Genomic DNA, 15,694 nt, shown 5'->3' with positions numbered 1-15,694 from the left:
AATCACAGGAGTTACATTGAACAAAATGTTTAGGAAACAAGGTTTTGTGGTTGTGCGATTTCCAAAACATCGTACTTTTGAGCCGAATGAGATAATTTCAAATTATAAAGAACTTTCAATGTAAAATAATAATTATTTTGATAGTAATAGTACATATTAAAATACCGTATCTGGTATTACTGTTTTTTCCGATAAAACAAAGTGGACTTTATTCCAAGTTAAAAAAAACATTTTTATGACAAAAGTGGACTTCGTTGTTTTACATTTAGAATAGCTTATTGAAGAAGTTATCTTGAGATTTGTGGAAATTCTAAAGCAGAAATTGTAATCTATTGATTTCCTTTAATTTTTTTCTTCAACTGCACGAGCCAGTTCATCACATTATTACAACATTCATCGAACTGTCTCACCCATTTGACCATTAAATCACTTATCGGATGTTTTCCATACACCTCACAGATCTGTCGATGAATGTGGACTGGTTTAGTGTTCTTCGCAATAAGGAAACGAATAACAGACCTCATCTCCCAAGCGGCGGAATTATCAATTTTATTAGACATTTCAAACAAGCACCACGAAGCATACAAAACAGTCAACTAACTCATAACAGTGTCAACTCCTTCTCCACGCATGCACAGAACTGCAATTACAGTGCTGCGATGGCAAGAATTTACAAATGGAATATACTTTCTGTTTATTCCGATATACATTACCTAATTTTTTAAGCATAGTATGTACATAAATATTTACAGTAGCAATATTATACTCACTTTCATTCTCACAGCATTCTTTAATAATAATTTTAACCCTTTATTGGAGATTTTCACATTAAAAGGCAGTGAATAGTTTTGTTTTTTTAATTTAATTATTAAACATGGTTGTGTTAAGTATATCCAATACATTAATTTTCTACGACTTTATAATTAGATATTAGACATTTATGTATTTAGGACCAGATAGCTGGATTCACATTATTATTACTTACATCTTGTAACTATCAGCTTTACAAATGCTTTTGGAGTTAAATTTACATTAAATAAAATAAAATGCGACAAAAAGAGTTTTAAAATATACTTATGATGGAATGGAAAAGAGGTTTTATCAATTTAATTTTAAAAAATATTTATACAAGAAACAAACTAAACATTTCACTGGTTGTCATAATTGCGCATGGCTCAGGTGTAATGTGGGTGTGACGACTGCGTCAGTAAACAAAATGGAGGTGAAATAAAAAGTGAATGAAATAACATTTCAAATCATTAATACTTGAAAATAAATGTTCTTATTATCTGAAGCAACATGTGTCACCGCATAAGATTATATAAAAATCTTTAACACAACATGGCAAAACAAAACTATAGTAAAAGAATCTCGTCGAAAGCTTTCGAGACAATTTTTGTACAATGTAGTTTGAATAGAAAATTTGTGAATTAAGCGTAAATTTAAGCGGCCAACACAGCGATGGCTTCGGAAGCGAAGTATTTAACATCTACATCTTGGTCTACGTTCAATTTCTCTAGAACTGGCTTCACTTGAGGTTGGATGACGGAAGGTTCGAGCCAGGGGACCATCTTTTGCAGGGTTTTGGCAACATTAAAGCGAACATTGGCTACATTGTCTTCCGCCATGGACAGCACTGTAGGAAGTAGTACTCTAGTAGTGATATCTTTGCCACAAGCTTCAGCCAGAACGTTGATACAGAACAGGTAAGTCATGCGGTGTAAGTAGTTGGTGTCTCTGGACATATCAAGGACTTTAGGGATGATGTTTGTTTCCGCCCACGCGGGTCCAAATTGCTGCACCAGTTTCTTGAGGTTCATGGTGGCGGCTTCGCGAATGGCGTACACGTGGTCCACTAGCCAGCTCATGCACAGAGCGCTGAGCTTCTCATCGAACACTTCCTGGCCCAGCTGTCCGGCGAGGAGGGGCATGTACTCGATAATGGCCAGTCTCACTCTCCACTTCGAGTCTCCGGCGAGCTCCACAATGGCGGGCAGCAGTGACTGCGAGAGTTGCTGGATTCCTATGACCTCGTTGACGCACTCCAGGTTTGAGATGATATTGAGTCTGACTTCGGCACACTCGTCCTTCAGTTGGCTGAGGAATAAGGGCAGGAGGTGTTCGATGGTGTTGGCCCTGCCCAGTATGGGACTGAGCCCCATGATGACGGAGGCTAGAGCCGACTTGACGTGCTGGTTGGGGTCTCCCACTAAGTCCTTTATTTGCGGCAAGATTGCGGTCATGATGATCTGTTCCTGGTGCGCTTTATCCAGGTTCATGCAGAATTCTTTAACCTGTAATTAAAGATTAAAATATATGTTAAAATACTTTCAGTAACGTTATTGTCAGTTTTCATTAAATTGGGTACAATAAAAACAGACAAATACAATCACTATCACGATCCACCAAAAACCAATGGAGATTGTTAACGTTAAAATACAAACTTTTTTATACACCAAAAATGAGTAATTTTTAGTAGCATATTGCATGCTCGTTGAATGCAGCCCTCGTATAAAGAAACAAACAAAGATAAAAAAAAACTCTTTAAAAACTAAATTCAATGTTAATGAACTTTTTCAACTAGAATCTTTAAAATTTATTCATAAATCATTTGATATCATTGTAGACAAAGAACTAAAACTTGAAAACAATTGTAATAAACATGGACATAATACAAGAATATCAGAACAATATCACATGCAACATTTCAAAACAAGACAAGGACAATCAAGACTAATAAATCAGGGACTGAAATTATACAATTAACTACCAGACAAACTTTTCAAAAGATGTAAAAAATATTATTATCACAACAGAGTATGAATAATAAATTAAATATTATTTTTGTTAAATAAATGTAATAATCCGTAAGGGTTAATAAATATATTTTCAAATATAAAAAAAAAACTACTTAGTTACTTAACTATCGATACGTTTTCGTGTCACTACTTTTAAAAATATTTTACTTTATTGGGTGTGTCCTATATTATACGTCAATAATAATACTTTTCCAAAACTTTATTTAACCATAGAGAATTTACAAAATGTACAAAATAGTTAAAAGATATAGTGGGAAAGCATAAATAGATATGGCTAAACATCATAATCATTCCCTTTCCGCACTTAATGGTGCATAGGGCCCTGCATTGGTATGCCAATCGCAGGTCTTGCACTTCAAGTACCAGTCCCGGGACTGAAATATTCTAGTGTAAAAAAACCCTTTTAAATAAATATTTCATATCAACCATGTCAGGAATTGAACCCGAGACCTCTTGCGTGGTAGGCAAACGCGCCGACCACTACACCATGAGGCTGACAAATAAAGGTAAAGTACACTTAATATAAAGATTATAAGATTTGTGATCAGCGAAATATCCTCAGAGTAATAATCCTCTAGTTCTCTCTAGCGTTCCAAATTTTCAGTTTAACAACAAATGTGTAATGGACGGTTACGGTTTGCGCTCGTAATTCTCAATACAAGTATTCACGGCCCAGTGTATTGCTGTAATATGTAGCTAAGTTCGTGGTCAATAATCGTAGAATCATTTGTAAAAGGAAATATCGTTAGAAAAGCAATAAAAATATAAGTTACATATTGAGTTCGTAAATCTTACATACATATTACAACACTATATTGCTCACTTGTTCGTCCTCTTTTAGAATATGCATCCGTGATCTGGCCTCCCTTCTATGTAGGTCGGATAAATCATATCGAATCGGTGCAATATCGTTTGCTAAGAAAAGTAGCATGGATGATTGGCCTCGAGAGGGGAGACTACACTTACGGAGAAATGGAGTCAATGTTAAAAATCTCAAGTCTACAAAAATGTAGAAAAAACATTGACTCCATATTTATGTATAATTTACTGAATGGCTTCATTGATGCACCATCGTTACTGGAACAGGTGGCATTCAATGTTCCAATCCGCCGGATGCGAAATAATAATGTGCTGTTCCTCGATCAACACAGCACAAACTATGGCTTGCATGCACCAATGTCCCGATTGTGTCGTATTGTAAACTCGAGACTTTTTTGGTGTAAGTCTTTATAGATTTAAAAAATCACTAAGATAGACCGGATCTTGTCTTGAGGTAGTAATTTTTATTTTTTTTCTCCTGGCTTTAATTTTATTTAATTGTATTTTATTTTATAAGTGCCTGTATTTATTATAAGAAATTGAATTTACCGTCGTTAGAATGGACTGCATAAGTCTGTCAAATAAATACATACTCATAGATACATTATGTATGTTGTATACGTTAGCATAAATAAATAGAATTTTATTTCAACAATGTTTTAAGTATGTCCAAATGTTTGCAGACCGGCTGGATTTCCTCCTTAGAGTTATTTAGATCTAAATTTGATAAGCCCTGTAAATGCCTAGACTTCCATATTGCCGTTGATACAAATATTTAGAATAGCAATTCTTAAACAACCCATTTGTAGGTGTATATAAAAAGAAGAATAAACAAGTCAGAATCTAGCATATTTAAAGCGTATACTAATTTATACACAGCGATACGTAGGAGAGCTGAGCCTATTTACAGTCTGCCATTATTTAACCTTGGTAATACATTATTGGGTCAATACTCGTATCAAATAAAATTAATTGTCAGTCTTTATCAATTGGTATCTGCACTGAGTTCTTACTGTTATTATTATCAAGATAGTGATAGAATTGATATACTTTGATTCTTCCAGAAGATAAAAATCTCGCGTAAACAAAATTAATTTTAACCTGTTAACCGAGTATGACAACATATTTCGTCATTCCAAAAAAGCAACTATGGCGAGTATGACGTCCACCAAGACCTTCCAAAAATTACCATCTAGTGGGCGTGACAATCTACGGTTTATTTTGTTTTGAGTTTCGAAGAATTTCACACCGCATAAAACTATTATAACCTCGCACATTTATTTAAATTATTATATTATTTTAGCATGTTATTTTCCCATTTCATGTTAATTTTATGACTTTTTCTAGTTTTTATTTTATTGAATATTTTTTAGCTGTGCACCTAAATATTTTTTCCTATGGCAGACTAGGTAATCCGCTAGTACTGCTGGTCATTATAATTTCTTGAATTTTCAATAAAGGTACTCATCAATCCGCGCTGGGTTTTATTTTTCCACTCTTTTGTTGACAAAAGATCTGCGCATGGCGAAACTATGAGACCTTTCATCGAGTGTTTACTACGGGCGTGACGACATATTAAGTCGCCGCTATGTTTACTATGGGCTAAACAAAATACGCCATAATCGTATAGAAACAATTCCTAATTGCAACATTGAGTCGGGTTGTAGTCCCGTGGCTAGCGTTGCGGACTCACGGATCAGCGGTCCGAGATTCGATCCCCACTCTACCCCAACCTGATTTCCATTTTCTAATAGTGAGTTATTTACAATTCATTGAAAATGGCCACCAAAATTGAAATATTTGGGCAAATTATAACAGCTCTAATATTTCTTTTTCTTCTAAAAAAAAAAACATACACGCTTTTAACATACACAAAACTAAATTCCCCAGTTGAGAGGTTAAATAATAATTGCAGAAAAAATCAAACCATACAGTCACGTTTTTTATTATGATTATTTTAAAAAAGCAAAAAATTACAATGGTGATAGTATTTTTTTTTCATGTGACATTGGATAAATTTTCTACAAAGGTTTTTAAAGCATGCCTATTTTGAATTACCCAAAAAATAGATGTTTCACACCCTAGTATGACATTTTCGAGCCATACTTGTTGCATACACAGTCAGCGGGCATGACGTTTGATGTCCAAATGAAGTCAAGTGTGAGCTGTTTTGTTTATGCTATGTTGTAGCATGTGATGACAAAGTACATTGTTTTTCTTAAATTACAAATTAAAAAAGTTGAAATTAAATTGATTTCTTTATATCATCACTTTGTTAAGAGCCCTTGAGGTATTATATTACGAAAATGGCGCTATATAAGTTATCCATAATAAGATTTGTGAAAATACTCTATTAGGTATCTACTACCATATATACACAAAACTTGTTGTGTTCTCTATAATATAGGACATGAGTAGGACACACAAAGATGGTTGTACTTCGTAATAAAACAATGGGGAATACATGGCTACAAACAGGAAATTCCAGTTATGTGGTGAAGTGATTTCATGTCATGCAAATTTGTAAATGTAGATTATAAATATTTCAATATTTACAATCTTGTAAAATTGATGTAATTGAAACAGTACTTGTAATTTGTGTGTGACCGTATCATGAGTTAAATAATGCGGATTATTTGACAATCATGCACGTTACGGGTTCGATTCCCAATAAGGTACACAATACTTTCACATCTTTAGCTTAGAATTCAGAAGGATTTTGGCTGGTTTGATATTCTTGCACAAATTAATATCTACCTATATAGATGCCCATGATATCCTTGCTCAAATAAACCCTAATGTACCTCGCCGTAACTTGCGTACCAATCCTGTCTTTGCTGTGGTAAATTATAAAACTAACATCGGATTCTTTTCCCCTCTGCCCAGGATTCTGAGAACAGTACTGTCGATGTGTTCCTACAGCAAGGGCAGGCATTTAAGAAGCAAGCGGTGTTGTCTCTTCTAACCCGCGATGTCACACTTGCCACTTCCGCCTAGATTATGCTATATACATACCTTTTGTTAATTATACACTTTGTTAATTTAAGTAGATTTTAAGAATGTTTAGATTAAGTATTACTCATTAATGCCAATCTATTAGGGCTTACTTAAGCCTGTTCATTGGCTTAAAAAAAAAAAATATTCCCAGTAAGTATTTTTTGACAAGGAGTTGTTTGATCCCCAATATTTAGTTTACCTGGTTTGGCATCCGAAGCACAAACATGATTATCATGTATTCTACGATTGTGATAAGCTGCAATTGCATAATTAGGTTGTTAAACCATCATTATAACAAACATTTCAAATAGCCCCTGTCACGAATCGAACCCAGGACTTTGAGAATGGTAGGCGAATGCGCCAACTCCTGCACTGAGGCCAACTTTTCCCCATTCTATTTTCTGATACCTGGATTTTTACCCGAGACTTCTCTTATCTTCCTTCCTCTTCCAGGATTCTGGATGTATTTTACAAATTGTTTTCTTCATCAGTCTCGGCACAAAATAAGCAATAGCGGGATGGTAATTTTGTTTTGCATTACAACTGGCCAAGGAGCTCTAGACTAAGACTAAATGTCTTTCTTCGGATTCACTCATACAAGCAACAATTTTTATTTTTTTAATTATTTATTCATTCATTCAAAATTACACTTGTTTACATACTCGTGAATTCAGTATGAATAATTTATATTTATTCCTCTACTGACCAAATTTAGTGAGGAAAACGGCGAACAAATATTTAAATTTGGTACCCAATCGCAGCGCATCTTGATCATTTTTTGTTACATGAAGGTAAGATGATCAGTCTTACGCTTCAGGTACCAGTCCAGGGACTATAAAATATTTTAGTGTGAAAACCCTTTTACATAAATATTTCATATCAACCGTGTCGGGAATCAAACCCGAGACCTCTTGCATGGTAGGCAAACGCACTGACCATTATACCACGAGGCTGAACGAATATTTACATTCATTTACAGCTTTCAATGTCCCTTTCACTGTCGCTTTAAAACCATTAATGTTAACGATTAGTATATATTTTAATGATAATTAGATTTAAGTTAATATCAGAACATTAATGTATTATGTTTGTACTGTTTTAAGACTAAATAATAAATAAATAAAAACCCTCATCCTCTACAAGGTAGGTACAAGGGGAAGTATAATTAAAATAAATAAATTAATCCATCACCCAGTTAAATCCCTTCATGCTGACAGGGATAGGAAATATTGGCCCAAATTACAGTACAAAAAATTACATTTTGAGATGAAACTATTTCTGGTCTTAAGTTATAATTATCTTAATTTACGGACAGTATATACTTGTAATGCCGTATTAAATAGACTTCATGAACTCGGCAATAGTTATTCCCACGTATTTGATATATTTAGTGTAGGGTATTGTTCCTATAGAACAAACCTTTTGAACTTTTTCAAAGATGGTGAATGGTAATTATATTTATTTATTCATGCATTTCATAATATACACAGTTTTTTGTTAACTTTGCCCAGCTGTATGAAACAGTACTTATGATTTTCTTGTTGTATTACTGTAGAATGTTTTATTATTTGAACTTTCTACTGAATATGCTGTATAATTTTTAGGTTTAATTTTTTTTATAAATCTTGGGTATAAGGAAATTTATGTTCAAAAAAATAAAATATTAAACCAAATATGTTAGTATTATAAATGTTTGTAAAAGGCAGATTTGCCGTTTGTGTTAATAAAATAAAATAATGATATCTCTCTACCTTGCTCGCAGCGGCGGCACGAACTTCCGCTTCCAGGTCCTTGAGGAGGATCTGGAAGGCCGGCACCAGGTCCGCTCGCGTCAGCTCCGGTCCCACCGCAGCCTGCAGTTCCCCGAACCTGTCGGCCACCATATAGCGCACCCTCCACGAGTTGTCCGTGGCACACGCGCGGATAGTCGGCATAGCCAGCTGCTCGACGTCTTCCGGGGGCAGCAGGCCGGCGATACTCACGCACGCGTCCACCGCCAGCAGCCTCACGGAGTCCTGCTCGTCCTTGGCCATCGTCATGAACACCGGGATCAAATCCGACTTCAAATACTCCAACTCGACGACGTTGGCGAACTCGCCGAGTTTGGAGGCGGCCGCGCGCCGCACCATCGGGGTGTCGTCCTGGCACAGCAGACGGAAGTGTTGTCGCAGTTCCACCTTGAGCTCCATCGCCACGCGACGGTAGCAGGCCGCGAACAGCCCGCACGCGGACGTCCTCGTCGTGAACCAGTCCCCGGCGGCGAGCCGCTGCACGAGCGGGAAGAAATACTCTTCCAAGTGCTGGGCGGAGTGATGTTGGGCGACCGCTTTCAAAGAATCCACGGCCTTTTCGCGGACGACGGTTTCTTCCACGCTGGCGAGCGACTCCAAGGGGGCGAGGAGACACCACGCATGCTCTGGACCCCCCACGAGACTGATGAAATCCCCCAACTGCTGGGCAAGGGCGAGCAAAACTTCATCTTCGTCGTAAATCGTCTCTTTCAAGAAAGGAATGAGCTCCGCGCGAGTTCTTTCCGTCCCGAGCGCCAAGGCGATCGTGGAAAGCTTCTTGATGGAGTTGAGACGCAGGTGAACGTCTTCATTTTTCAGTTCGTCTATCAAAACAGCGATAGGGTACAGTGAATCATCTGCTCCCGAGTCGCTAGCGGCCATGTTTCTTACCGCGAAATACCTTTGTTTATACGACAATAATACAATTGTGATACTTTTGTCACTCAAATTTCGACGCTACAGATTTGTCCGTCGATTAATGGATTCGGTATGATATTAAAACTGCCTTACTCGATAAAAAATATGCAATTTAACGCATCCTCGCGGCCGTAAGAATAACTGACATTGTGTGCAAAATGGCGGCCAGTAGAGTTGCTAGTAGAAAAAACAAACAACTAATATTGTAGGCAAACCAAGAAAATTATTTTGGATTTGTAGGTACTTATCAATCCTAATCGGGGGAAAAAAGTTGCAACTTGTTTTGATATGGAGGATCAACACCGACTATTAGGTATTAGAAGGATGCATACTGCATTAATTAGGGTTTATAATTAGAGTAATGATGAGCGTTCGAAATATGGTCCCTCGACCTGCGGCCAATTGGCATATGTTTGATAGAACGGACTTTAGTCTGTTGCGAGTGTTCGCCGGCTACTTTTGAACTTTTGTCTTCTCGCAATTACTAAAATATCTATATGTACGCAAAGATACTGCGCAAATCAATCTGGAAAAGATAGAAAAAGCGACGGTATAACCTTTCGCCGGTGAGTAATTTTTTTATCTCAATCAAATACTTGTTTATTTTAATGTTAAAAAATGTGTTATAAAATGTAACCAGTCGTATATTATCTCTTGTCTCTGTTCTGCTCAGTTATTTGGGCGTACAGTGAAACGATAAACAAAAGTGAATCGTATGCAGAAGGGAGAGACAAACTGAGTAGAACTTACAGTAGACCGATGTAAACAATTAACGCTTTTTACTGTTCTACGTGTTTTGCTTGCCAAAGTCAACCTGATATGACATGCAAAATTTGCTCCCTACTCTGGCCATTCCTTTTCCTTTGGGGACGACTTTTTATCTCGGATTTGTATGGTGTGTTATCTCGATATATTATACTTCAATGACTGCATACATGTTTCTATGTTGTAGATATCTACAATATTTGTTTTCCATAAGAAAAAAAAAGTGGTATAAACAATGCTTTTGTGAAAGGAATAAAAACGTCCCTCAATCTCAATGAATACATCTATGTATTTTTAAAAGGTAAGGAATAAGGGATATTTCAATATTATTCAGAATTGCATATAAAATTCTATTGATTTGTTTTAACATTCTACTGATTTTTATTTTTTCAATAACAAGTATTCGCGTTCTTGTGATTTTTCCAAAATTTTTTTTGGGGCCATATTCAACGAATTGTAAAGAACTCACTATTAGGAAATGGGAATTAAGTTGTGGTAGAGTGAGATTCAAACTTCGGACCTCGGATTTATGAGTCCCCTATACTAGCTACGGAAATACAACCCGATTAATATTAATTATTAATATCTTTTGTCTGATTTAATCATACAGGGTTTTTACTAAACCCTGTCACATCCGAAACCACGATGATCAGTATGAGCAAGAAGACATATTGGCACATTAAAATAATTTTTTAGAACGAATAAAAATTTGAAAAATAAAATGTCAAAAAAGCAAATAGTTGCTTAATTCTGCAGGGGAGAAACGAGGAGGAGGGAGGGGAGAGTCTTATACTGCGCCGCGCTCCCCTCACTTCTCCCCCGCAGAAGAGGGCAATCATTTGTTTTTTTAAATATTTTATTTTTTTAATTTTCTTTGTTCTAAATATTTTTTATATATGCTAATATGTCTTCTTTCCCATACTGATCATCGTGATTTCTGATGTGACAGGGTTTAAAGAACACCCTGTACATCGTTATTTTTCATTATATTTTGTAATTTATATTTATGTTTCAAGTTTAATTATTATTCAATCAATATTTATGTTTTAATTTTTATAATTATTTGCCGGTTTTGTTATTTATTATGTTAATTTTTTACTATATTAGTTATGATCTTAGAGCATTGACATCATATGATACATAGACATGCCCTACAGAGTGAAATATTTTAAAAGGCAGTGACACGAAAACTTACCCATGGTTTTTAAAATATTTTTTATTTATTTGAACATTTGTTTATTAACCCTTACGGATTATTACATTCATTTCACAAAAATAATATGCATATAATTTTGTATTCATACTCAGTTGTTGATAATAATATATTTTACATCTTTTGAAAAGTTTGTCTGAGTCTTTTGTTTAGTCTGGTAGTTTATTGTATGATTTCAGTCCCTGGTTTATTAGTCTCGACTGTCTTTGTCTTATTTTAGAAGGTTGTGTATGATATTTTTCTGATATTCTATGATTATGACTTTAAATATGTTTCTTACTATGTATTCTGTTTTTATTTGGCATTTTACTTAGTTTTAAAACATTTTTATATTTAGGTATTCTCCATCCCTGTTGTAATTTGTTAATCTTAATGACTCCCGAGGGGGTGAAATCCAGTATTTTGTCTACGAACATTTGGACAAACTCAAATATTGTACATATTTATATTTTTAAAATGTTTTTTACTATGTTTTCACTACATTTATTACTTTGTTTTTACTATGTTTTTTTACTATAGTTTTAATATGTTTTTACTACCTTTCTTACCATGTTTTTACTCAATTTTTTACTTTGTTTTTCACTTTGTCCTCTATCTTTATAACTGTTTCTATATATTGATGACTGTTTTTTATATTTTTTTGACTGTCTTATAACGGGGTAAATAACCCTAGTTAGGAAGCCAAAGCAACTTTGCATAAATCATAATTTTGTGTATGTAATATAATGATAATAAATAAATAAATAATAAATTATGTTGACAATCTTGATAACCTATTGCAAAGCATTCATTTTTTTCTGGAAATGTCTACGCACAAAGCACTACTTGGTGAATGATATAATGGTAAACTTGTATCTCGTGATCAATTTTCACCTTCAAAATAGAAACAAAACCATTTCTGTCTCCGGTAATACTTTTTGGCTTATCAGTTTAAGGGGATGTTTCTCTGTGCATTTAATTACAACATTTGCAATATATTTGCCACGTGTTTGACCTTTCAGTGACAATAATCCTAAAAGTTCTTCACTAGGACCGTTGACAATATACGCGAAAAGTGAAACTCAGGCTGTGTGAGCACACTCGAGGGACAAAAAAGCCACATGCGGCTCGCGAGCCGCGGTTTGCCGACCACTGCTGACAGTGACGATAAAATCGTTGACTTTACAGTAGCTCAATCACAGATAACTATCAACGTGTTAGTAAGCGACGTGATAACAATTTCTCACAATGGTTGTTTATCGTATTCGCGATCACAATGGATGTCAAAATATTTACCTTTCGCGACGTATAATTCTGCTTCGCAATCACATATTTGAATTTCACCGGTGTAAATATAGAAAATAATCCAAAACTGCAATAATTATTTATTTATTATTTATCATGTTCTTTATTGCATTTAGCCGTGGCGGTTGGCAAGCCAAATGTCAAGAAAAGCAGTCGCCATAGGAAATGTAATTCAATTATCACTTTTTTGTATTAGATACTCCTTACTATTTTGCAAATGAAATAAATTGTTTTTTTATATTTTTAAAGTAAACGCTGATTTTTCGCCAGTGAACTGTATTTATTTAAAACATAAAACAAACCGACACGAACGTTGACTTAAAGATTACACACGCGTTGACTTATGACTGCGATAACTTAAGCATGTTCATTATTGTTCATTGTGATCGCTCAAATGCTTAGTATGTTTTTAAGCACGTTGATAGTTATTTGTGATTGAGCTACAGGAAGGAAACAAAGAGGAATTGTAAAATAAACACCGCGAAATACTCCATTATTTTATTTTACACGAATAACAATAAACCACACTAAATGTGTAATATTTACACCTATCAGATTATATTCATTAAATGAGTACATCATATAACATTTTGCATAGTAATGATTGATTACATTTGGTGAAATCACGTAAGTACATGAACACCTAATAGATACATCCAAACCTTCCAGATAAGTTTTGTAAATGTAAATTAAATTTCTATACGACGAAACCTGTATAAACGATATATTTTTAAAAATAACATTCAACAAGGATATAGTATAATATAATTTTATATTTCCTTAGACAAGTTAGATAATTTACGTTCCAAACACACGAGCACTTAAAACAATATTAATTTAAATGCAATGATTTTTAAGCCTTTCGTAAACAAACTCCGAACAATAAAATTCAACTGTTACTATAACAGCATTTATAATTTGACTGCACGCAAATTAAAATTAGTGTATTAAGCTGTTCTAGGCTAAATGTGAAGATTTGTCGTCACTAAATAATAATTATGTGATGACATCAAACCACTAACTTGTTAATAATATCATTATTATAGCACATTTGAACATCTTATGCATACTTATCGCATAATTTGAAAGAGTAATTATAATTTACAAAGTAAAGATAGCATATTTGGAGATTTACAATACTGATACACATAACCGACCAATGACGTATTATCACATAGACACGTTTCTAGCTTGAAGAAAATGGCAATGCGGAAGTTGGTTGTAAAATATGTATGCTAACGCGCGTTATTGTACGATGAAGTATCTTGAAAATGTTTGAAAAAGTTTATAAAAATACCACTTCGAATTTCGTCGCAAGTTCTTTCGAATCAACCAATGATCGAGCGCTGTGATAGATTTCTGGTTTCCGGAAAGCCAACTCAAGTTTCTTAAAAATGTATGAAAAAAATAATAAAGCAAAAATGATGTGTAAAATGATTTTCATAAAAAACTAACTGCTTTGGACGACGTCACTAGTTCTTTCGAATCAACCGATGATAAAAGAGTTGTGATAGATTTTCGGTTTACGATAAGTCAACTGACCAATCAGCAGAACTCACCGGACCTGATAAGTAAGTATCTCTTCATTTTAAATTAGGAAGTTCACTGCAGGGAAAATAGATACAAAAAAAGTTTTCTTACGCGCGGGAAAAATTAAAAAAAGTTTCTTGAAAATGGATGAAAAAATTAATAAAATGTATTTAAATAAAAATTAATTGCTTTGAACGACGCCATTAGTTCTTCCGAATCAATTAATGATAGAGTGCTTTGACTGATTTTTGGTTAACATCTAATTTACCAATCAGCATCACTCAGCGAAGAGAATTTGTGACGTCACACGCGGAGTAATTTCAAAATTACAAAACTTAAAAAAAATCATACCGCTGATAGTACGATACATAAAAATATATATAAAAAAAATTGGCTTGGTCTTATGTCTTTTCACAAAAATAAACCACTGAGCTTTGAAGCCATATTTGCCGGATGTGACATCCAGCTATTGATCCAGCTATCGAGCCTATTAAATTATACGCCATTGTAACCAACCACAGGTTCATTATTAAATAAAAGCTTATTTGATACAAATTTTAATATTCCAGTGTATTCTAAACACAAAACAGTATTCTATAATATTCTACACGAGTCGTTAGAAGGAAAACGAGTTAATTAGAACAATTGATTGTGTGGATTTGTAACAATTGAAAACATAAGTAATATTTTATTGTCCTACGTAATTTTGTAAACATTTAAGATAAATTCAACAATTAAAACTAATTAATTAATAGTAAATAACGTCTAAATATATAAAAAACAGAATTGACTGAAATCAAAGACGGTATTGTTTTTCATATATTGCAAATAGTTTATTATAATTGTCTTTCTAATTGACACTATTTTAAGTGTTTAATTGACAGAATTTTTTATTGAATTGAATCTTAATCTATAGTATAGCGTTGAGATTAAAATGATGAAACAAAATTTAAATTACCGTGAATTAATCATAAACTTTTATCAATAGTTCGCACATACATTTTTTAGCGGATGATACATTGGTCAATATATTTAAAGCTGAATATTATTTTTAATATTGCGTATCTTTTCCTAAATCCGATCTCAGATGACGCAGCGTTCATAATTTGAATATATAAGTACATAAGTAGGTTTTAATTAAATCAAAACTGAGTACATGTCTGACTGGGTAAAATTGAAAACCAATTTATTGAAACGGTAATTATAATAATATGTTCAAACAAGTTGACAATGATTAATGCTAAATTATTGTCATTCAACTATTAATACAACATGATTTTCAACAACAAACCATGAAAACATTCAAAAGAAATATTTTTTGTATAGATATGTAATGTATTAAGCATTAATATAAACTATCAAGATGAATAGGTTTCTTTTATTTCACATTATTTCTACTCGCTAAAAATACAATGAAAAACCGAAAAATATTCTACTGGCAATACTTTTTTCAGATAAAAATAGTGATAAAAAGAAAACATTTATAATATTATATTATATATGTGTAAAGGTCAAGAGCCCCTGTTTTGGTTACTTGCAATGTTAGAAACCCACGAATA

The 15,694-nt window shown here is 33.9% G+C and overlaps 1 protein-coding gene across 1 annotated transcript; it reads right to left on the bottom strand.

The window, feature by feature from the left end:
- Positions 1-843: 843 nt before the first annotated feature.
- Pp2A-29B (Protein phosphatase PP2A regulatory subunit A) lies at positions 844-9,513 on the bottom strand. Its single transcript, XM_088240229.1, has 2 exons — positions 8,387-9,513; positions 844-2,294 (listed from the first exon to the last, which is right to left on the bottom strand). The coding sequence occupies exons 1-2, from the start codon at positions 9,305-9,307 to the stop codon at positions 1,443-1,445; spliced, it is 1,773 nt and encodes a 590-aa protein (XP_088096355.1). The 5' UTR covers positions 9,308-9,513; the 3' UTR covers positions 844-1,442.
- Positions 9,514-15,694: the final 6,181 nt, after the last annotated feature.

The sequence above is a fragment of the Micrasema longulum genome, unplaced genomic scaffold (assembly GCF_059751315.1).
Source record: "Micrasema longulum isolate JH-2025_06_02 unplaced genomic scaffold, ASM5975131v1 h1tg002388l, whole genome shotgun sequence".
In the NCBI taxonomy this organism is placed as follows: domain Eukaryota; kingdom Metazoa; phylum Arthropoda; class Insecta; order Trichoptera; family Brachycentridae; genus Micrasema; species Micrasema longulum.
Note: the sequence above shows the minus strand (reverse complement) of the source record. Positions and strands in the feature narration are given on the sequence as shown.

Coding starts and splice junctions, on each gene's coding strand:
- Pp2A-29B (XM_088240229.1), bottom strand. CDS start 9,307: ATGGCCGCTAGCGACTCGGGAGCAGATGATTCACTGTACCCTATCGCT. Junction 2,295..8,386: donor GTGCCGCCGCTGCGAGCAAG/GTAGAGAGATAT, acceptor CTTTAATTACAG/GTTAAAGAATTCTGCATGAA.